Below are 24,574 nucleotides of genomic sequence, written 5' to 3' on the forward strand. Positions count from 1 at the left end.
GTAATGAAAACAGGGTGAGGACTGAGTGTGAATTCTTTGGTATGGACATACCAGAAAGTTGGTCCAGTGGTTACACTGCTAAGCTGCGACTTTGGGACGCTCAAATGAACGCCTCTAATAAAGCATACCAATTTAAATAAACTTATGCTACTGAAAGGTATTTTGCAGCTAATGCTACATCCAGCCATCCTTTGGTTTCTCTGAATTGTTAGATCTGGTTCTTGGTTTCATTGGATCCAGCGGAATTCAGGAATCAAAGGATCTTAATACAGTGAGCCCTCAGTATTTGCTGGGGTTTGGTTCAGGACCCCCCATGAATGCCAAAATCTGTTGATGCTCAAGTTCCATTGTATACAGTGATGTAGTAAAATGATGTCCCTTATTAAAAAAAAAAAAGGTAGAATCAAGGTTTGCTTTTTGAATTTAAAAAAAAAATAGTTTCAAGCTGTGGATGGTTGAATCCATGGATGCAGAATCTGTGGATACAGAGGACTAACTCTAATACAGCTTCAAAATTCCCAAACAGCTTTTTATAATTACAGCTGGCCCTCTGTATCCACACATTCCTTATCCATGGGTTCAAGCATCCATGCATTGAAAATATTTTTTGAAATGTAAATTCCAAAAAGCATATGTACCTTAATTTTGCCATTTTATATAAGGGGGATACCATTTTATTATGCTTTGCTATATTTAATGGGACTTGATTTTGGTATCCATGGGAAGTCCTGCAATCAAACCTGGAGGCGAATACCAAGGGCCCACTATATATGTACAGCAGAATACTTCAAAATAGTTCATGCAGAATTTTTTTGTTTATTGGAGACCAGCTTTCCCCAACTTGATGTTTTGAGAATACAACATCCTGCATGGCTAGTGGCCAGGAGAATTAGGTCCAAAATGTCTAAAGGCTGCTGGGATTTGAAAGGCTAAGCTATCTTGACGCACAAGCAAAACCTTCCCCCCTTTTCTTGCTTCCACTATTTTTATATAGTTTGTGTTCTGTATCTTGGTTGGGCATTATGCCAGTTGTCCTATAGGTAACTGATTGGCTGTTGCACGAACAGAATTTTGTACAAGAGAGGCCTTTGTTCTGGTCCAGTATGGCTCTTCTTATGTTGCAGAGATGCCACAAGGCTCTTGTTATACTCTTAAATAGTCCTGATGGCTAGAAACCTCCCTTCAACACACTACATGCCCTAAACTACAAAAACTTAGATTGGCTTGATGTTATACTAGCGGCCACATTATCTGCCAGGGACCATATTTTCCAGCATGTAATTTTGTGGATCCCTGAGCATACACAAGAGCTTTGAAATTTTAAATGTAAAACTTGGCTATATAGTTCAGGATCAGGGGACTGCAGTGGGTTGTGGCACTGGAGACAAGTGCTGAGGCTACCATGGACAGCCAAAAAGACAAACAAATGGGTCCTTGAACAGATCAAGCCTGAACTCTCCCTGGAAGCCAAGGTGACTAACTGTCATACATGGCATCCTCTGTCATGAGAAGGCATGGCTCATTGGAAAAGACAATAATGCTAAGAAGTGGAGGGCACCAGAAAGAGAGGAAGACCACATGCCAGATGGATAGACACAATTAAGGAGGTCATGGGCCTGAATCTATAAGACTTAAGCAGAGCAATGGAGGACAGGGAGGCTTGGAGATGTTTCATCCACAGGGTCACCACCAGTCGAGGTTGACTTAAGGGCAGCTAAGAACAACAACTGAGCCCCAAAGCCTAAAAAACCCAGGACCCTTCATGGGCCATATCAGACTGCTGAAAATCTCCCCCTCGAGAAAGACGTAAGGAGATCTATACTGGCGGTTTTGAAAGATGGGTGTTTGTTTTTTAAAAAAGAAAACAGTGCAGAAGCCCTACAATATTTTTGCAGAGAGCTGCTTTAGGTCCCACTCTAGGAGAAATGTGATATATAGATGGACTAAATAATAATAATAATAATTATTATTATTATTATTATTATTATTATTATTATTTATTTGTATCCCACCTCATTTAAAAAATGAACCGCTGCTGTTCCTGGTGGCTTCCAGCATGAAAGCAATTCACCCTTTTGAGAAAGGCATTAAGAAGGAGTCTGAATGGATCAAGGGACACAAAAACACTTTGCCCACTCCTGACCCAGTTGGCCCAGTGGGGTTCTTGCAATTGGTTTTTAATTCTAAGCATTTAATAGGTGCTTTTCCCTTACGCAAAGATTGACCCAAGCTTCCTGGGAAGTGGGATGTTCCCTCTTGAGGAGCAAAGCTGTTTGTTAGTTTTGGCCAGAGAATGGCGTGTTATTGAAAAGTGAGCGGAAAACTGGCTCCTGCGCAAATCCAGTCATGAAATCTCTGCTTAGTTTGTGCACTCTGGTTCACACTGTGGTTCTGTGGAAGTGCATCTGGATTCTTTGTTGGGCATGAAATGCTCTCTGTATCTCATTGGTATTATAGATTGTGTTACATCTATTGCAGTATTGCAGTATTGCAGTATTATCACCTTCTTCTTTATTCTGAATTTTCAGCAACTGCATTATGGCGGCCAGACCAATGGATCTCATAGAGCCACTGGAGGGTGAAGATGTGGGGGAGGAATTTTCAAGTAAGTGAATATATTATTATTTTAACAACTGTTTTTAAGATAAGCCAGCCCTAGGGACTGATCCCTAGGACCCCCTAGGATTAACCTGACTGTCCCCCATCCCAGCAGGCATACACTTGGTTGACTGCAGGTTATTCAGTTGTCTGTCTTCTCCTGTATAACCTGAATCAAATGCCTGGCACTTTGTCAAAGGGCTCCTTTATCTCCTCTTCTCTTGGTTTATTGTATCTGTATTTATTTATTTCATTAGTATATCTATCTGACCTTTCCACTTGCAAGGATCTGCAAAGCTATTTCCAATATAAAAACAAAGCCCCTGAAATAGTAGTACAACAGCAGCAATAGAACAAGGAAAAGAAGACGTAAAACAACTACTGACTGGCTGTTTGCCTAAGTTCTCTCCAAGTAGCAGGGTCTGAATTTGCCATCGAAAACTAAACATTATTTTAATAAATCATTTTGAGTAAACACAAGCAAAAACAAACAAAAACAATGCATGACCTGGTTTTATATATAAATCCAAAACGACATACATACTACAAACAATACAAAAAAAATGCCATTACAAAACTTAACAAATCTAAGAGCTAAACATAAACCATAATGACTTTCCCCTTCCTCAAACAGTGGTTACAACTCCCTCTAAACAATTTGTATACCTTTTGCTTCTACTATATATATATGATCTTCATTCATTTTAGAAAAATGTGTATCCTCAATGTGATTTTAAAAGAAAACTTTCCCTAATCTTTAAAAATAGATGCCATCTATGCATCAAACATGGGGAGAATACTAACATTGAGAGTGGTCCTTACATTATCTTTATAGAATGTGACTATGGAGGACTATGGCCAAAATATGGAATAGAATAAGCATTAATATAAACAAGGTTTGGAAAAGCATAGGGATCGCAGCCCCTGGAATTCTGGGAATTGTAATTCCCCCCAAAAGGAATTTCCTCCGGTTCTGCAAAAAACACAACACATCCATATGCATTTGCAACACATTGTATTCATGCATTAGAAAGCTGTTTGGAGTTTTGAGAAACTCCACAGTGCATACAGTTGGAAATGCATAGAAGCTGATGCAGCAAAAGGTGTCACATTTATCTGCATTTCTTTCTCACAGTCTCTAGAATAAAGAGGGTCATTGTGTCCAAAGATGTGATTTTAGCCACGCTGAGTGTAGCCCTTGTGGCTGACGTCTTGCGTCCACAGAGCAAGGCAGAGAGAGGACAGATAGTAGCTCTTGGCTCATTGTTTGTTTCTCAAAGTAGCTACTATCTGACCCACTCAGCAGCAGCTGATGATGGCACTGTCTTGCCCCTTCCATTCACGTTGGCATGAGTAAACTGAAAGTGTTGCTTGCAAAATAAATAGCAAGGGGAGTGGATGGAGGAGACAATTACCCATTGAAATGATGCTTTGTTTTCAAAGAAATTCTCCAGCTGTCTGGATTTATTACATCAACTGTCCCTGTTTAGCCAAAGAATAAGACGTGGATTGGGCCTTGCTTTGCTAGTCTCATGACATCTTCCCAGAACTTGAAATTTTTACTTTCTTTGAAAGACAACTTCCAACATCCTCCAGTCAGCATGGACAAACATGTATGCACCAAAGCATCCCAGAGGTCTGCATCAAAGTAGTGGAGGGGCCATGTCCTGGAAGGTATGGGTAAACCCTCCAGATGTGCAACATTGGCTGTCCTTTAAAGGCCTGATGGGGATTTCAATTCAGCAGCATCTGGAGGGTCACATGTTAGTAGTATGTTGCCTACCACTCTGCTAGAGAAATTTGAGTGCGGGTATCCTTTTGATCAAAATAGTTTATTATTTATTTATTGGATTTATATCCCCACATTTCTATAATAAAATAAAAAACTATTAAAAAGAATTAAACGGCAGTTAAAACACATCAGTAGAAGAAGCAACAAAAGAAGCCCTCTCTGCTTAAACGCTCCTTCAAACACAGCCCAGTCTTTGTCTTCTGGCAAGAGGACAGCAGAAAAGAAGCCTAGTCAGTCCATTGGCAGTCCATAGACCTCTTATCCAGCATCACATTTCAGATAAGTTGATTCACTTCCTGTCAACATCCTTCACCATTCAGATTTCATAACCATATACATAAATCATAAATACTAAAGCCTGGATGATTCTGACTTTGGTATCGAATTATATTTGGTATCTTTACACTTGAGGAATTTATCTAGTTCCTTCATGGCTGCCCTTCTAAGTCCTACTCTTCTTCTGATTTCATGACTACAGACTCCATTTTCATTTTAAGCCAAATTATAGAAAAACTTTAACCATTCCATCCACTTTATAGTTATGTAAATCATCTGTATTTGTTAGTTTTCTTTTCTTGATGTTCATTTTAGAGGCATAGCTGTGTTAGTCTGAAATATCAGGATGCAAAGGGATCTTGTAGCACTTTTGAGGCTATGTGAAAGAGGATGTAGATTTTCATAGACTTGGTTTACATATGGAGAGAACTGTTGCTCAGGAAGAACGTATGCCAGTATCAACTTTTACAGAGAGCCAACAAGGCATAGTGGTTTGAGTATTGGACTAGGACACTGGGAAAATTGGGTTCGAATTCTGGCTTGGCCATGAAAATCCACTCGGTGGATACTCTCTCAGAGGTGGCAATGGCAAATCCCCTCGGAAGTAACGTGTGAAGCTAACCCTGTGATAGGTGGTTTGCTCTAAGGTCACCATAAGTCAGAAGTGACTTGAAGGCAACAACGACAACCAACTTTTAAATGATGCCATTTTCTTCCCCTCCCCTCTTTTTCCTTTTTCTTTGTACAGGAAAGAAAAAATCCAAATTTCAGAGTTTTAAGAACTTCTTTGCCAAGAAGAAGAAAAGCAGAGAGGTACCATCTCCCCTGGGAGAGGCCAAACTGAAGCCGAGCCAATCCAGCAGCGACCTCAGTGCCCCTAACCTCAACTCCAGTATTCTCCATTTGCCAACTGAGCCAGGGTAAGACTGCACAGCTATCTTGTGCTGACAGGTTAAAAACAGGAATTGTCGCACTCCAAGCAATACATTTCATTCAAGTTGGTGCACAAACAAATCCCAGTGCAACCATTGCTGGAATGTCAGGAATTTCCTTTCTTCCATTCCCAGCATGCCTCAAAACAGCTAGTGCGGTCAAAACCTCCCCTGGACTGTTTAAACTCACAGAAGTGCTTAGATATGGGATTTGACTGCCTGTTGTCTGAAATTTGCCCAGACAGAACTAATTAGCAGGGATACTGAGGCATATATATATATATATTTAGCCAAAATCTTATTACTGTCATGATCTAAACTGCTGCTGTATTGCAGACAAATATAGGTTGAGGCTCCCTTATCCGGAATTCCAAAATCGGAAATACTTCCAAGTCCAAAATTATCCACATGGATGGCTGAGATGGTGATACTTTTGCTTTCGAATGGTTCAGTGTACACAAACTTTGTTTCATGCACAAAATTATTTAAAATCTTGAAATAGTGTGTATAAATTTACCTTTAGGCTCTTTGTATAAGGTGTATATGAAACATAAATGAATTTAACGTTTAGACTTAGGTCCCATCTCTATTATATAGAAACGGGTGGGAAGTGCAGATGGCACTCCAAAGTAACTTTCTTCTGAGTTAGTAGGGAGAAAAAGGGAGGTGGTCAAATCAACACAGCACATGGCATAGTAGTTTGAGCATTGGATTATGACTCTGGAGACCAGCGTTTGATTCCCTGCTTGGCCATGAAACCCACAGGGAGACCTTGGACAAGACTTCAGCCTTAAGAGAAGGCAATGGCAAACCTCCTCTGAATAAATCTTGCCAAGAAAACTCCATGACAGGTTTGCCTTAGGGTCTCCGTAAGTCGGAAATGCATTGAAGGCACACAGCAACAACAAAGAAGTCAGTATCTCAGTTTGTTAGATAGATGCTGTCTGGAGGTCCCATTTTGCTCAGTGGAAGCAGGAGGAGGGGACCTCTGAAACAATGCATCAAGGTAATAATACTTGGACAACTGAACAGTTCTGATCTCATTTTAGCATTGAACTTGCTGGGCAAGTTGGTTTTGCAAATTGTTTTTGCTTAGCCTAGGCTTAACCTAGGCCTCATCTCCTTAGTAGACAGATCAGACTGGCCCTCCTCACAGTAATATTGTAAACTTAAGTCTCCAGATGTATGAAGAGGAAAGAGGAAAACCAAGCAAACCCAGATATCAGTTGTGAAAAGCTGCATAGTGTTGTCAACAGCTGGGAGAAAACCAGAGACTTGCTAGCTGCTAGGTCATGCCTCTTGTTACTTTATGTGAACATTATTGTACAGAAATGTCTGCAAAGCCCTTCGAGAAACCACAGGACTTTAGAAAAATACGGCATTACAGAAACATCCCAAAAGATCCTTCCCCTTCCTTGCCTTTCAGATCCAAAGGGAGCATGGGAAACAAAGCCTTATCGCATGACAGTGTCTTCATTTTTGAATCATTACCAGATGTAGCAGACAAAACATGCTCAGAAGGAAACCTTCCAGGGAATGTGAAAGCCTTGCAGGTAAGAAGACTTTCCCTTCTGCTGTGACTCATAGCTTTTCATTTGAAAAGCATTTTACACAGCTATTGTTTTAATTCTGAGATTTTTATTGTAAATCCAAAAGGAAAGAGAAAGGAAAGGAAAGGAAAGGAAAGAAAGAGGTGAAAGAGGATGGGGAATATGTAAGATTTTAAAGATAATCATGGATTGTGCACATAGATAAACACAGATTGTTTGAAGTAGAAAGGGTAACTTGAAACATTGAGACACCCCATAGAACATGCTCAATTGCTGCAAGGTTTTTTACATTTCAGAATTATTGGGGTTTTTAACCAATAAAATCATTTGCACAAAAAGTAGTGTTTTATGAAGAGAATTAGATTTTTTGCACAAAAACAACATTTCATATAAAATAGAAGCTTTATTCTTCATAAAAACTAAAGTGGGTTTTTGTTAGAGAAATCTCAAAGTATACAAAGGCTTCCAGAAATGTGTAAAAAGTCTTGTAAACTTGCCTAGCAGAGAGGAAACTTTTAAAATAATTGAACAAAAATAAGTAAAAATGTATATTCCTAGTCTGAAATCAGCATCTGGAAAAGAAAAGAAAAGGAAAAGTATATATTCCTGACCAAATAGAGACCATTTATCATCTATCCATCCATCCAAGTGTGCCATCCAAGTGTCCAAATGTTCTTGGACTATAACTCGCTTAATCCCTCACCTGTGGCTATGCTGACCAGAGCCAATGGTATTTGTAGTCCAACATCATCTGAAGGGCCTGTGATGTACTATCCATCTTAGTACACGGATAGAATCATTATACATTTTAGTCTTTAGGTGGCATTTGGTATTGTTGTACTTAAGTGGGATCAATAATTTCCTATTGCACTCCTGTAGTTGAAGAGACAGTAAAGTTCTCATCTCATGTATTAACTTGTGTATCTCCTAACTTGGGGGTTGGCAACTGTGGTCATCCAGATGCTGCAGGATTGGAGGTCCCACTTTCCTCCCCATTGGCAAGGCTTATGGGAACTGCAGCCCAATAATCTGCAGGAACACAGTTGCTCCCTACAGCCCACTTTAAATCTTTCAAGATTTAGCCGTTCATCTTTGATAAAATATATAAGACAGTTTTTGGACTCAAACTATCAGCTGAGATTTGCCCCAAAGACCATTGTGCTCTGTTTGGCAGGCCAGCCAAAGTTAAGCAGGATGACAGGAACTTCTTCTGACATGTGTTTTGAGCACTGTGCTGATAAGGCAGGCTTTGATTTTATTCAACCCAATAGAGAAACAAGGCTGAACACTTCCAACAGCTGCTGTCCACAATATGATGTTAAATCTCAAATGGGTAAACAAGGCTCCTCATGCCAGAGACTCTGAGAGTGTTTTCTGGTATAATAAGTATTCTCAGACCTGTTTGAATCCATTAGCAAGGTGGTGCCATGTGGCATATCATCCAAATTTTTCCAAGAGGAGAAAGCTTTTGGAGTCTCATGCCTGCAGAAAATGTTGAACTCTGCTAACGAGACTCAGGTTTGAAATATGTGCCTTTACTACAGGTTGGTTCTCCCTCATCCAAAATGCTTGGGACCAGAAATGTTTTGGATTTCAGATTTTTGGATTTTTGGAATATTTGCATATAGATAATGAGATGTCTTGGAAATGGGACCCAAGTCTCAACATAAAATTCACTTATATTTGTGTATACCTTCTACTCATAGACTGAAGGTAATTTTAAACACAATATATTTTTTAACAATTTGGTGTATGAAACTGAAACCATCAGCAAGCAAAAGTGTCACTATCCCTGCCACCCATGTGGACAATTTTGGATTTTGGGATTCGGATAAGAGAGACTCATCCTGTATTTGGAAATGTTAAAATGTACTAGTAAAGGCACTTGTATTGTGCATGCATTTGGGGTGCACATTCTTGGCTGCCGTATTGATTCATTGTTTAAGAGGAGAAAGTGTGGACCCCATGGTTCATCATTTCATCTTTTGGGGCACCTGGTTGACTCACTGTTGGCGTTTGTTCTGGGATGATGTTCATGTTCTGCTGCCTTACACATTGATTCTGCCCCACCAGAGGTCCTTGACATGTCCTGTTTGTGAGGCAGGAGAACTGACAGATCTGTTGGCCAGCTCTTAATAACCATTTTGTTTTTTCTGTTGCTATCTGTCAAGGCCACTGCCTTCTGCTGAGCTGCCTCCTTCCTGTCAGGACACATGCCCAGATTTCCCTGATTGCTTTGTATCATGTTCCTGGCAGAGGCTGCACTCTGCTGATTTGAAAGCACAAGGATAGCAGTTCAGGGGTGAAGTAAGCTATTCTGAATTCAGCACAGAGGCACTCAGAAATACTGGAAAGATCCCCATTCTTTCTGCTAAACAAGGAGCTCGTCTGACTTGTGTTCACATTTAGATTGCTTGCTTTGCAGTGCAGTTGCCAAGAGGTGAAGAAATCAGATTGGAAGTGTTTGGTTGAAGTGAAAAGCATACAGTGGGCTCTGAGGTTTGATTCCAGGACCCACAATGAATACCAAAATCCATAGATGCTCAAGTCCTATTATGTACAGTGGTGTTGTAAAATAGCAACCCTTGTATAAAATAGCAAAACCAAGGTTGAATGCTTGAATCTGTGGATGCAGAGTCTGTGGATACAGAGGGCTGACTGTACTCACTTTTGGGTGCATTTTGGCTAGTCCCAATAAAAGTATTGCCCAACTGTAGATTTTTTTTGGTAGGAATTTTGTTTGCCTTCAGTTTTCAATTTGCTAAAATTATTTGACTCTTCACGTCGAGACAGAAGCAACTTGAACAGATCTGTTCTTCCTGAGGCAGCTGCTTCTCCTCAAGTTAAAAAGAATGCTTTCAAAACCCAGGTATTTTGTTCTTCTTCTTCGTGGTCTCTGCGAATCATACAAATGGGTTTCACTGCGCCTGCGCAGTGCTGTTCAGAAACTTCTGGAATCACTGGGCAAAGTTCACTTTGCAACATATAGAAACTTTTTGGCGGTAACTCCGCCCACCCGTTATAAGGCCCCTGCCTTCCCGCTCTTTCCCCAGTTCCTTTTTTCCGCCGCGCTAGCTGCTTCAGGGAACTTCACTCGCTCTTTAGCTTGATTGGAATCACTGTGTTTTTGACCATTCGTTGTCTCCCGCCCCTGATAACTTCGGACTCTCAGCTTGTTGACCTCGATTTTGGACTTTCCCTCCGCTTTTGTTTCTTCAGAAGAAGGTCTCCAGCACCTTTCAAAGTGTGACGTTGCGGAGACAAAGTGCCCATCCGGGAAAGGACCACGATCCGAAGACTTGTCCACTCTAGAATTGTGAGTCCTGGCTGACTTTGGCCATCGACCAGGGCAAGACCCATGAGGGGGGCCCCTCTCTTCATCGTCGGCTCCCTCGGCTACGCCGCCTGCTGCTTCTTCCCAGGCCAGCGTGTCCAGCATGGTGTCTGCCCACCAGTGGCTGAATCGTCCACCACCGCCGATGTGGCCAGTGGTTCATTCAGACCCAGTGCCACCAACAAACCCTCCGAGCGCCCCCACAAAACGTCGGAGACTGAAGGTTTCGAGCCCAAGACGGAGTCCGGGAGGAGGGCATCCCTGGAGGGCTCGCGCTCGAAGGATCGAGCAGATGTGGCCCGTGGTTCATTCAAACCCAGTGCCACCAACAAACCCTCCAAGCGCCCCCACATAACGTCGGGGACTGAGGGTTCTGAGCCCAAGACGGAGTCCGGGAGGAAGGCATCCCCGGAGGGCTCGCGCTCGAAGGATCGAGCGGATGTGGCCCGTGGTTCATTCAAACCCAGTGCCACCAACAAACCCTCCAAGCGCCCCCACATAACGTCGGGGACTGAGGGTTCCGAGCCCAAGACGGAGTCCGGGAGGAAGGCATCCCCGGAGGGCTCGCGCTCGAAGGATTGAGCGGATGTGGCCCGTGGTTCATTCAAACCCAGTGCCACCAACAAACCCTCCAAGCGCCCCCACATAACGTCGGGGACTGAGGGTTCCGAGCCCAAGACGGAGTCCGGGACAAAGGCGTCCTCGGAGGGCTCGCTCTCAAAGGATCGAGCAGACGTGGCCCATGGTTCATTCAAACCCAGCGCCACCAACAAACCCTCCAAGCGCCCTCACATAACATCGGGGACTGAGGGTTCCGAGTCCAAGGCTAAGTCCGGGAGGAAGGCATCCCCGGAGGGTTCGTGCTCGAAGGAACGAGCGGATGCGGAGGCCCTGGCTATGCCGGTCCCATCCTCCAAGGCGTCGTTGAAGGCATCGTCGAAGGCGTCCCGACACGCCTCCAAGCCGCCCAAGACGGGGGCACCCTGGGTGCCATCAATGAACGCCGCACCGGAGGACGGGGGCAAGGCGACCAAGCCTCAGCCTTCAGGGAGCGTTGTCCTGTCAGACCTGCTGGGCAATCCCTTCCCCCCTCCCCGAGGAGCGGGGCGAGACGCCGGGATCCTCTAAGAAGAGGCACTCCGAGGGGGCTTTGGACGACTCCATGCCCAAGAGGCCCAAATCCACCCGGTACCAGGTGAGTCGGTGGCGTCCTCCAAGGGCGAGGAGCGCACTTCGCACAAAACGCGCTCTCCATCCAAAAGGACTCCGACTCCGGTTTCTTCTCGCCCGAAGGAGTCGTCGGCATCGTATGTGGTTTCCACGCTCGACTCCCCGCTGCCTTCGACTGTGGAATTTGTCTGCGTCAATGCGGAGACGGCCAGACCTCCATGGAGGGAGTCCTTCCCCCTGACTCTTCACTCAGGCGAGGATGAACCGTCTGATGAGGATTCTTCAGAAGATTCACGAGGCTGAATCTCCGTCTTATGGCCCCTGAGAGAGAGAAGCGCCCGGTGTTGCATGCGAGGGCTTCAACATCCGAGCTGTAGTGGCCCGCTGTGGAATCGGCAGCTTTTCAGCTTCTGACGCGTCCCCCACGCGAGTCCGGGTGCCGGATCTCCCACTGGCATCAGACACCGTCTCTGAGCCAGAAATCTTGTCATCTTCGGAGGACCCATCAGACGATGAGGCCTCCATCCAGGCTTCTCCTCAGAGGTTGCACCACCCCGGGCCTTCTTCTCCCACCGATAATGGCCGCTCTTTCAACGAGCACATCATCAAGATGCCAAGGTCCCTGGACATTGGGCTTTCCTTCCCCGAGGAGAAGGCTCACGACCCAGTCGAACACAGGGTGCACGGCCGTGTACCATCCCCGCCATCCATTCCGCTGCTGCCGTCCCTGGAGACCTTCGTCAGGCGGCCCTGAGAGGTGCCGGCCTCCTTGGTGAGATCGTCCCGCAGGATTGAATCCCTGTACCAGATCTCTCCATCCAGCGGTTTCTGGTTGACCGGCCACCCCAAACAAAATTCGGCGATAGTAGAAGGGACACAGCAGACCTTCATCCCCGAACAGACGACGCCTCCGGCAACGCCTACATGGGGGCTTACATCCAGACCTCGATGGAGAGGATTTTGCCATTCATCCCTGACGTCCCGAATGATATCTAGAGGCGCCTGGTGGAGATCATAGATGAGGCCCGCTCCATCGGGAGCTAGCTCATCACTGCCTCCACAAATGTGGCTGACTGCGCTGGACGGGCCATGGCGGCATCGATGGCTCTGCGCCGACATGCATGGCTGCGTTGATCTGACCTGAACACCAACGTCAGGACAGCTATTGAGGACATGCCACTTGACGGCTCTGGTCTCTGTCACGCTGAGACCAACGAGCACCTGAATCGCAATTTCAGGATGAAGGCGGCGGCCAAAAACCACGGGATGTCGTCGGCCTCCATCTCGTCCGGCCAGAAGAGACAGCGACCATGGCAGCCCTAAGGTCGGTCGCATCGGTCTTTCCAGCAAGACCGACAGTCTCAGCAGCAGGACTCCCAGAGGTGGCGTTACCCCTCTCAGTCTTCCTCCTCCTCTGGCTGTCACAACCCCCCCCCCCCCCGGTATCGGAAGTCCCGCCATCAGGATATCGACCGGGGGAAGAAGAGAACCCGAGGGGTTCCTCCGCGCTTCGTCTCCCTCCCCTCCGGTTCTTGGACATCTTGAGGCTGATGGTAACCTTGGCCTCTATTCTGCCTCTACTCCACCAGGGCCGGTGGTTCGCGATGTTCGACCTGGGGGAAGCCCACTTCCACGTCGGAAGTCGAGAGTCCCACCGGAGATCCCTCGCCTTCGCCGTCGGCTTCACCGCGTACCACTACAACGTACTTCCCTTCGGCCTAGCCACTGCCCCGAGGGCCCTCACGAAGTGCATGGCTCCAGTGGTGGTATACCTCCATCAGAGGGGTTACAGAGTCTTTCATACCTCGGTGACTGTTGTTGCTGCCGACTCACAGCGGGAGTACCATGAGACAGTCTCATTCGCCTTGCACCCTGGGCGCCCCTCGGCCTGATTGCCTGCGAGGAAAAGCCCCTGCACACCAGCCAGGCAGGCTAAGTTCATCGGGGCCATCCCCGACTCCGAAGGATGCTCTGCTTTTCCCCCTCCGGACCCTTTTTTGGCAGCTTCACTGAGCCTTGCTTCTCCCACAGAAAGGTGACACGTCCAGGTAGCCCTAGGCCACATGGCGTTGACAACGTTCGTGACGCCGTGGGCGAGGCTTCGCCTCTGACCCCTTCAGGCTGGTTTCCTCTCGGTCCCCTCAGTCTTCAGACTGATGGAGGACTCCCCGACCAGGTATCTCACGGTACTGAGGCCAATGGCCGCTTCTCTGAGATGGTTGTTGGCTTGCTTCAACGTCTCCATCAAAATGCCCTTCCAGCAACCCCAGCCTCAACTGACTTTGACAACAGATGTTTCCCTGGAAGGCTGGGGCGCCCACCTGCTCGACCTCGTTGTCAAGGACAAGTGGTCCGCCCAGGACAAACGTTTCCACATCAACACGTTGGAGATGCTGGAAGCCGACAAGGCGTTGAGGGCATTCAAATCCGCTGTTGCGAACAAGGTGGTCCTCCTGAGAACGGACGGCACCACTGTGATGTATTACATCAACAAGCAGGGAGACTCCAGATCCAGGACCCTGCTCGAGTTCATTCTGCGCGTCTGGAGCTGGTTCATCCAGAGACGGACGCTCCTCTACGCAATTCACCTGCCGGGAGAGGACAACGACCTGGCGGATCGCCTAAGCAGATCTCCTCCGGTGCCATGAGTAGAGGCTCCATCCGGAGATGGTCAGCGACCTGTTCGACCGGTGGGGGACCCCCCAAGTCGATCTCTTCGCAACCGAATGGAACAGCCACTGTCCCCAGTTCTGCTCCGGGAGGCGAATAGACGGATCCCTCGGAGACGCGTTCGCCTTCCTTTGGACAGGAGAGCTGCTCTACGCCTTTCCTCCCTTCCCTCTCATCATCAGGGTGGTGTCCAAGATGACAACGGACCAATCGGATGTGATCCTGATCACTCCGTGGTAACCGTGGCAGCCCTGGTTCGCGTCTCTTCTCCACCTCCAAGAGATGCTCCCTCCGCCTCGACTTCCCTCCAGACCTGCTGTCGATTCAGGACGGCCAGATCCTCCACCCGGACATCGAGAGCCTGCCGCTGGTGGCCTGGAGAATCCAGCCCTAGCCTCACTGCCTGATGCGGTGAGGACTGTGACCCTGCCTATGCAGAAACCATCCACCCAGCGGTCCTATGCCATTAAGTGGAGGAGGCTTAGCCTCTTCCTTGTAGAGGTTCCTTAGGAGATGTGCCAACCTGCACCCTCTTAGGAGATGTGCCAACCTGCACCCCCTTGGGTCGGTACTGCTACCAGCTTGAAGCCTGGAGGCAGTGCTGTCCGCTCGTCAATCCAAGCATTTTGAACCAATGGCCACGACGGACTTGAGATTGTTAACTTGGAAGACTGCCTTCCTTGGGGTCATCACCTCCGCCCTCTGTGCCTTGCGGAGAGACCAGCCCTTCCTTAGGTTTACAAGGAGTAGGTAGTCCTCCGGTCAGACATTACTTTCTTGCCCAAAGTACTGCCTGCTTCCCACATGGGCCAGAACATTGTGTTGCCTACTCCGGCGTCCAGCCTGACTTCGGACGCAGAGCAAAGCCTGCACTCTCTTCATGCCAGGAGGGCGCTGGTTTTTCACTTGGACATAACCGCTGCCTCCAGTCAGTCCGAGAGACCCTCTCTGTGCTACTCGGAACCAATGAAGAGGTTGCCTGTGTCCGCGCAGAGTTTTTTCCAATGGGTGGCTGGTACCATCCACCTCTGCTATGAACTGTTGGGTAACCTCTCCCTGGCAGGGCTCGGTCCCACTCCACAAGTGCAGTGTCACAATCCTCAGCATCCCTGTCGGGGACTGCCTTAGAGGATGTTTGCAAGACTGCTGTCTGGTCCCAGCCTCTGACTTTCATAAGGCATTACAGGCTGGACACCAGGGCCATCCTAGACGCAGCTTTCGGGAGGGCTGTGTTGGTCTCAGGGTTGCATTGGTTGCACCACTGATGATGTTTGTTCACAAGTTATGTAAATTATGCCACTGTTTTTACATTCCTGTTGAATGTTGGTTTGCACAAATTGCCATGGGATTGGTCTTGCATGACCTTACGTTCCCTTCTCAGGTTCTGCAATGTTATGGCTGTGTTGAGGTGTTTGTGCACAAACAGAGACTGACTCTTTTATGGTTCAAAGTTTTTATTGTGTCAATAATATACCTTGGTTACCATAGCTTTGGTTTCAGGACACTCCCTCCGCCGCATACCTAAGCTTGTCAGTCTAAACCCATTTGTATGATTCGCAGAGACCACGAAGAAGAAGGACAGGTTGCTTACCTGTAACAGTATTTCTTCGAGTGGTCATCTGCGAATACATACAAATCCCACCCGTCCATCCCCTCAGTGTCCTGCTCTTATTGGCTCTTTCCATCGCCTGCTTGGCGGAAAAATTGCGGAACTGGGGAAAGAGTGGGAAGGCAGGGGCCTTATAACGGGTGGGCGGAGTTACCGCCAAAAAGTTTCTATATGTTGCACCAAGTGAACTTTGCCTAGTGATTCCAGAAGTTTCCGAACAGCACTGCGCAGGCGCAGTGAAACCCATTTGTATGTATTCGCAGATGACCACTCGAAGAAATACCGTTACAGGTAAGCAACCTGTCCTTTCCTTCCTTACCTCCCTCCAAACTAGCTTCGGTTACAGGAGAACATCCGGCTTGGCTCACCCCCTCTTGTCATAACTTGCAAAAAACCAGAAGACGCGGGTGCCATTTCAGAAGATGATGGGTTACCCAGAAGCCCTCCAGAAATCTCCACCCTTCATGACATCCTGACCTGCTCTACAAATAAAGTATGTACACTCGCTTTTTTATGTGATCAATAATAAGAGAGTAACTCAATCTGTGATTAGTAATAGTGGCCATGTTCTTGTTGAGAGCTACAATGCCATCTTGTTCAAATCCCCACTCAGCCATGTAAACCTACTGGTGGGTGACTTGGGCAAGTCACAGTCTCTCAGCCTCAGAAAAAGGCAATGGCAAACCCCCTCTGAACAAATCTTGCCAAGAAACCCCTGTGATAGGTTCACCTTAGGTCACCATGTAGGAAACAACATGAAGACACACTACAACAATGAACCAGAGTCCTTATAACATATCATAAAGGATAGACAAGTTTAGAGGAGATGGTCTTTCTGGTATTGCCATCTAGTGAAAGCCTACTTCAGTGAGGCAGATGCTTTTGTCATATTCAGGATCCCATTCTACCCTTGGAATCCAGTGAGCCATTTGACACATGGCTAGAAGCAACTCTACACTGTAGAATTAATGCAGTTTCACACTGCTTTAAATGCCATGGCTCAATGCTGTGGAATTCTGGGACTTATAGTTATGCAAGATATTTAGCCTTCTCTATCAGAGAGCTCTGGTGCCACAACAAACTATTAATCCCAGCATTCCATTGCAATGAGCCATAGCAGTTAACGTGTTGTCCAGCCGCATTAATTCTGCAGTGTGGCAACAACCTGGGCTACAGTTCTTCAAGTGTATCACTTACATCTATTGCAAATTCAGCCTTAGTTTATTCATTGATTGATTATTCTGCTTTTTGGCTAAAAACACTCTTTGGAGAGTGGATTAGAATAAATAATTTGACAATGTCTGCCTTCAGGCTTACAGTCTAAATAAGGTGCAACACATAAGGGAAAAGGGATGGAGAGAAATTAAGCTTAACAGTAGCTAAATCCCAGTATGATGAAAGCATGTCTGTCTTCTCCTTCTCTGGCCTGAACAGTGGCAAATTGGAAAGCTTGAAGGTGGGGCTCTCACCAACAGCCAGGTTTGGGCATGTTGGAGGTGTGCCTGGCTGCTGTTAATGCCTTAAAGTATAACAGGGAGACTATTGTCTAATAAATCTGGATAGCTTCCAGGGTTTGGGGGACTGCATTGGTCTTCCATAAAACCTAGAACTGCACCCTTCTGTTGTTCCTGTTGTGCCATCACCCTAAAACACTTTTTAAAAATAAAATTGGCCCCAAATTGAGTTTTTGCCATGCCTTGTGCCTTCCTGGGTCCAATGTTAGACCGAAGAGAAGCACCATGAACTTGACTGGAAGTAAAAAAATTTGCATCATGAAGTCAGTTGGAAGTAAATGTTTTGCATCATGATGGAGGCCTCTCCTGGACCTACAATGGCCCAGGGTGGGAGAAAACATGCCCAAACAACTTAGGGGCATTTAATTTTTTTAGGGGTGCTGGGAGGTGATAGATATGCCAATAACAGCCCCCCCCCCTTGGCATTTATAATGGGACTTGATCATCCACAGATCTTGGTATCCGTGGGGGATCCTAGAACAAACCCAAGCAGATATCAAATGCCCACTGTATTGTCAATTGTTGTTGTGTGCCTTCAAGTCTTCTTGGCAAGTTTCTTCAGAGGGGATTTGCCATTGCCATCCTGAGGCTGATAGAGTGTGACTTGCCCAACATTACCCAATGGGTTTACCTGGCCAAGCCAGGATTCAAACCCTGGTCTCCAAAGTCATAATCCAACACTCAAACTACTACACCAAGCTGGCTACTGTATCGTCAATACCTGTGAACAATTTCATTGTCAGTATGATTTTCAGTACTTGTGAAGGTGTATGTATGTGTGAGAGAGCTGCTACATAAACCCAACCCTGCTTTTCCCTTTTGTGGTTTCTTGTAATGATCCCATTATATACCATCCTGGAAAATAGTTTGTCATGCTTCCCTTGACTTATCCTTTTCCCTTATTTTATCCCGCAGTCTTCCAACCCTGTCCAGCGCCATAGCTCTTTGAGTTTAGGTGGGACAGACAGTGAAGATGACCAGGTAAACAGCTGCTTTTCCTGCTACTGAAATGAACCTCCAAAAGCTCATGCTACCAGCTTCTTTCATTTATTTAGTCTCAAACATGCTACAAGATCCCTTTGCATACTGTTATTTATTGACTCAATCTATATATAGCAAGGATGGGAAACCTCTTTCCAAAGGCTGAATTCAACTAAAAATAAGTTGATGTCTTATCTTCTTGAGGGCTGTATTCCAGAGATGGAAAGGGTTAAAGGATGGGACCAAAAATACAAGCCAATTGTATCTTAAAGCCCTTGTTGCCAGTAACAAAGCCTTAGGAGAGTTCAGCCTTTTGAGTGCAGAATCAGTTTGACAAAATAAGAGATGCTTCCAAATGCGGATCCAGAACCAGATGGGAGCCAGATTTGGGTTCAGGGATGAAGATGTCAGACTCATATATTTCTCACTGTAAGTAAAATTACTTTGTTTGCACAGTATCCCCTACAGCATTTTCTCCTTGCTGTTACCTCACTCCTTGTGCTGTTTGCAAGGTGTAATTTTTTAAAATGAATGTTTTTTTTTTAAATTAAAAATTGAATAGAGAGAACAGTGGTCCTATTGGGTTGGTTCTATTACTTCAGCGCAATAATTCAGATCTGTTTGGTTCACCTGTCGGTTACAAGATGGATTCTCACCTGTTTGCAAAATACCTTGTTCATGTCACGATATTTTAGTTCCTGAATCTATCTAATCTAAATGGATTGATTTAGTTTTTATTTTTAGTAACATTAATTATCATTCTTAAAAGGAAGCACAAAGCATAATAATTGATTGATTGCATTTTACAGGTCACCTCAGACTCCACCTCCAGGCCACTTAGCCCAGTCTCCCCATCAGTTCTTGGGAGTCCTGCCTTGTCAACTGGCCACTCGCTTCCTGTTGATTTTAACAGCCCCGCCACTCCGTTGGGCTGCCTAGACACTTCAGCAGCCCGGCACAAGATGGCAATGAATCCACGGAAGCAGAAAGCCTTTGCCTACAAAACCCCAAGTCTTTTGGTAGGTGTCTTTTGTAGGATGGTGGTATGGGATTCTCTCCTATAGACCTTCCTACTTGTTAAAAGAAGGATTGCTTTAAAAGAATTCCAGACCTATGCTAGCGGCAGAACAAGGTGCTAGAATAATGAAGAGGCATAGCTGATTGTACCGCTACAGACTGCAGATGGAGGTAGGATTGCAATAGTCCAGTCCCTCATATCTGGGCATTTGATTTGTATATTATGCAAATTATTATAATTATGCACATTATTAATTTGCATTCTGATTATGGAATTCAGCACATTAGTCACTGCACTTTTATATGTAGCCTTCTCTGTCAGAAAGACAAAGTTTGTTGGTGCCACAACAAACTACAAATACCGTGACTCCATAGGTTGGAGCCATGAGAGTTAAAGTGGTGTCAAACTGCATTAATTCTGCAGTGTGGCAGCAACCAGTGTGGTGTCAAACTGATGTAACTGGGTAGTATGGATATTTTTAGTTTATCCTAGTAATGGGACAGTATCTGCCAATAAACCTTAGGGCTGCAGGCTGTCTTGGGAAGGAGTGTGCCAGTCAGGTTGTGCTCTCTGACAAAGAGGAATGGCCAGTGGGGTACCAATGCATCCCCTTTCACAATGTCCATCGTTTTGCCACTTTAGTTGATTGCCCCACCCTTTCCAGTCTGTACTGACATGGGGTAAAAGTCCTTGTTATTTACATTAAATTCCAAGAGCAGCCACTTCTCTTTTCACCAAGTTGTTCTGACTCTTTTTCTTTGTCACATCAGATGGAACCGCTGGAGAAGGAGCAATGCTCTCTCAGAACTGGTGAAGGAAAATCAAGCCACACAAAATCACTTGAAGGTGCAGGCAACCAAGAAAAAGACTGGAAAGGTAAAGATGGCAGTGTCTTGAATTCAGAGATGTAACTATTGTTAGTCTGGAATATTGGTATGCAAGAGATTCTTGTAGTACCTTTGAGAAAGAAAAAAAGAAGCTGGGAGCATAAATTTTTGCAGACTAAACCAAGTCTATGAAAGCTTATGCTACAATAAGCTTTTTGCTTATTGAGGCCTGTTACAGACTGCCAGAATAAAGCTGCTTCGAGTCTCTTTGGAGGTATGCTGTTTAAATGATGCATGCATCCTAAGAATCCGGAAGCTGCACCAAAGCTGCACTCCAGTGCTTAGGAATGGAGTGTGGCTTTGGCGCGACCTCTGGACCCATGCATCATTTAAATAGCATACCTCCAAAGAGACCCGAAGCAGCTTTATTCTGGCAGTCTGTAACAGGCCAGAGTCTCAAAGATGGCAGTGCGAGTGTACATTTGTATGTGTGTTTGGATGCATTTGCATGCATGTCCAAAAGAATGTGGGGAACATAATGAATGATTTGTGAGCTTTGGAAGTCAGAAATTATGTTTTTCTCCTCCTTTTTCCTTGTACAGGCCTAACCTCCCAGAATGCAAATATGTCAAGTGGAAGTTGGACTACTAATATTCTACCCATGACCAGAGTTACTGATGCTTTGCGTTATTCTTGGAATGCTGGCCCTGGAGCAGATGGGAATTGGGTCTTGGATTTGGAGACCCAGAGCCATGTGGAAAAGGAGACTGATATGCCTTTGGACAGTCAGCCTGAAGACCTAACAAAAGAAGGTATGGCAGAGGAAGGAGTAAAAAGAAGTGGGCATGCAACTGATGACCTCAGGCTGAATCGACACAATTCTGAGGAAGAGGTCATTGAATCTTTTGCATCTTTACAGCCTGAGGCAGAAGGCACTGGACTTTGTGGTTCATCATTTTCTGCTGTGCATGGGGATGTTACAGGAATGGACCATGATCTACCAGCAGAACCTATTCCTGCATCCCATCCACAACCAGTAGATCAAGAAGCAAAAGACTCTAGAAATGGCAGTGATGCAAAGCATTGTGTTAGCGCTGAAGATAGTGGGAACAGTTCTCTTAGCCCTGAGCCTGATTCTGCACAGTTCCCTTCATCGGTTTCAGAGACAGAGAAGGCCATGGTTTCAACCTGTGAAAACATTCCAGCTGTCAAAGAAGCAGAACAGACTGTGAATGTGGAAATTCAGTTTTTTGAAGTCCGCACGCAGCTAGCTGCTTCCCCAGAGTTGGCCATATTCAATGCCAAAATAGAAGAACTTCCACTTCAGATTGCAGCATGTGAAAAACTGTTTTTCTCGACAGATCTTTGTCGCTCTCCTTTGAGCAATAGCTCAGGAAGGCAGGAAGCAAACCTTTCTCAAAAATCAGGTCACCTTTCTTCAGCTGTCCCAGGACCTGCTGAGATTGCTTCTAAAAGCAGCCCTCCTGATAATGATGCTGGGGATCAGTCAGGAAGCATGGAAGTGGTGGAAGAAAGCAAAGCTTCAGATGAGATTGTCCAGACACAGACAAAATCAATTTCTGCCAAGCCAGTCAGGTTCACTATTGCTCCAGCTTGGCAGAGGTCTCTCTCGGGAGGTTCAAGTTCTGTGGACAGCACTTGCCCTAGAAGCTCTCCTTCTTCTCCCATAAAGCCAGAACTGTTTGAAGGAATACCTCAGTTAGACTTAGATTTGCCAGGGTGTTTATTTAGCAGCCCAGAAAGACTTGATAAGGGTGATAGAAACACGCATTCTGCAACTGAGCGGCCCAAGGAGGAATTGCAGGGCCGTGAGAGCCCATTTGGGGTTAAGCTGAGGAGAACATCTTCTTTACTCAAATACCAAACAGAAAAGCAGCGACAGGAGCCACCAAAGAAGTTTCCATCGTCAGTATCTGGACCCTCCTCTGTCTTTGTCAAAGATGAGCCAAAGTCACCAGTTTCTGAAACTCCAACAAAGATTATAGGTAGCACTAAAGCTATGGTTGCAAAATCTGGCTTCCAGGAAGAGAAGACTCCCCTCAAGGCCAAACCAGAGGAAGGGACAACAAAACAGCCGATAAACAAACCTTCAGGTACTCCTCTTACACAAACAGGACAGCTTCAGAAATGTTTGGTTAATTATATGTTTATAGAGCTTGGGTATAACTAGTTAGAAATAACTAATATCTCATAATTAATTACATCTCTTTAGAAGACGTATCTATACCTAAGGGTGTATGTACACTGTAAAAATAATGCAGTTTGACACTACTTTAACTGCCAGGGATCCATCCTACAGAGTCCTGGGATTTGTAGTTTTGTGAGGCACCCACACTCTTTGTCAGAGAAAGTGAAAGACCTTGCAAAACTACAAATCCCAGGATTCCATAAAATGGCGCTACAGCGCTTGATGTCAAATTGCATTATTTTTACACTGTAGATGAACCCATACTTGCATTACAATGTTATCATAATGAGAGAAAATTTCACTCTCTTTTGCAGCGTGATTCTAAAATATTAATTTTTTAAAATGGAATGAAGTCTCATTAAATTGTGGAAGAGTAACATCACATGTTCCAAGTGCCTTGTACACTGTTGTTGAGATGACTATGAGTTGATGATGATAATAATAATAATAATAACAATTTGTTCCACATACCAGTGGCTTTCTGATGCTTTTAAACTAACTAGAAAGGAACTACAGAATTATTTTGAGAAATGAAGGACTAGTGAGTTACTTTTAAATGGCAACTATACCATAATGAGCTTTTTGTGCTGTGGAACTATATCTTTAATTAATTGTTATTTAAAAAGCAGATTTCCAAGTTCTGCAGCACATCAACACTTGTCCATCTGATATGAGACATAGTGGCATTGCATCAAAGATGTAAAACTCTAAAAGCAACATCTGTTGTAGACATGCTTCTTTTCACCGTCATTCTATTGAAACTTGTTTGAGATACCTGAACCAAACCTCTGTTGATTTATGGCTTCTCCTATTCATAGCCACACTTAAAAAGTCCTGGGAATTGCCTGTGGGGAATGCCATCAATAATTCTCTTGTCTGAGCTTCTTAGCCTACCCTTCACAGTCCTTTAGTTCATTGGGGAGAAGGAGTAACTGTTAAGCTCCTTATGGTTAAGAAGGCAAGGTCAGAGATGACAGAAAATGTCTTTTCTCTGAGAGGGAAAATAAAAATGCAGTGGTTGTTATTATGTTAAAATTATTTCAACATCTTCAGTAGTGTAATTTTAAAAAACAAAAAGGTTACAGTTAAGGCTTCCCTAGAATCTGTGGCTTCATTCTGTTCAACTGGAGAGCTGATGTTGGCATAGAAGACTCTTGTAGTCAGGAGAAGGAAGTTCATAGTACAGCTTGGAAGCAACACATTGGAAGGACCACTATTTCTCATTCCTTTTTGCTTTTGTCCCACCAATGTGGCTTTTAAGTGTTACAGTAGGCCCTTGGTATCTGCTTGGGGTTGGTTCTAGGAAACCCCATGGATACCAATATTCACAGATGCACATGTCCTGTTAAATGCAATGACAAAGTAAAATGTGATCCTTATATAAAATGGCAAAAATCAAGGCTTACGTTTTAGAATTTATATATTTTAAAAATATTTTAAAGCTGTGACTGGTTGGATCCGTGGATAAAGAATCCATGGATACAGAGGGCTGACTGTATACGTTACTCTTCAAAATATTCCTGGAGCAGGTAATTTTGTTGGAATTTTTGGGTAATTTAATACGTCTTTTTGTTAAATCATTTTTAGAAGAAATGACTAATAGAAATAGATAACTTTAAAAACTACTAATGCCTTACCTCTTTAAAATAACATATCTATGCTCTAGTTCTGATCCATGGGGTCATAGATTAGAGCAGGGCATACATAAGATATCTCTGAGAGCAAGATAAATATGAAAACCTGGACTGGCCTCTCTTCCCTCTCTTTCTTCTAGACCAAAGCCCAGCAGAACCTTTGGAAACTCCATCATCAGAACCAGCATGGATTTCAATGGCAAAGCTAAAGAGGAGAGGTTTCCAGGGCCATCCTCTTGCCAAAGGACAAAAACCAGATGAGAACCTCATAACCAAAGCAGAACAAGAGGAGAAAAAGCATGCTTGTATTTCACAGCCGGAAAAGGTAGAGCCACCGTAATACTGCAGTAATATCCCGGGAATTTTGCCTTAACTGTAGAATGCAGTAGGAACAGGGATATCCACCTTATAGGAAACTATACCATGTATACATTTAGGCTGCCATTGTTTATTTTGAAAA

General features: G+C 44.9%; 1 protein-coding gene across 6 annotated transcripts in view; it reads left to right on the forward strand.

The window, feature by feature from the left end:
* Window positions 1-24,574, forward strand: part of LOC149308954 (uncharacterized) — a 48,678-nt gene that overhangs the window by 19,064 nt on the left and 5,040 nt on the right. For 5 of the 6 annotated variants that reach the window (XM_089536780.1, XM_089536776.1, XM_089536775.1 and 2 more), the window contains exons 2-10: window positions 2,529-2,605; window positions 5,415-5,586; window positions 7,025-7,151; window positions 16,266-16,424; window positions 18,361-18,426; window positions 19,236-19,445; window positions 20,215-20,320; window positions 20,874-22,385; window positions 24,255-24,439. In XM_089536780.1, the coding sequence (XP_089392906.1) occupies window positions 2,539-2,605; window positions 5,415-5,586; window positions 7,025-7,151; window positions 16,266-16,424; window positions 18,361-18,426; window positions 19,236-19,445; window positions 20,215-20,320; window positions 20,874-22,385; window positions 24,255-24,439 (2,604 nt within the window). In that variant the 5' untranslated portion in view covers window positions 2,529-2,538. The remainder of the gene's footprint in view (window positions 1-2,528; window positions 2,606-5,414; window positions 5,587-7,024; window positions 7,152-16,265; window positions 16,425-18,360; window positions 18,427-19,235; window positions 19,446-20,214; window positions 20,321-20,873; window positions 22,386-24,254; window positions 24,440-24,574) is intronic. The other variant, XM_089536778.1, reaches the window with a different exon arrangement.

Source organism: Sceloporus occidentalis, unplaced genomic scaffold, assembly GCF_023333645.1.
Source record: "Sceloporus occidentalis isolate IW3139 unplaced genomic scaffold, rSceOcc1.0.p SCAF_8, whole genome shotgun sequence".
Taxonomy (NCBI): Eukaryota; Metazoa; Chordata; class Lepidosauria; order Squamata; family Phrynosomatidae; genus Sceloporus; species Sceloporus occidentalis.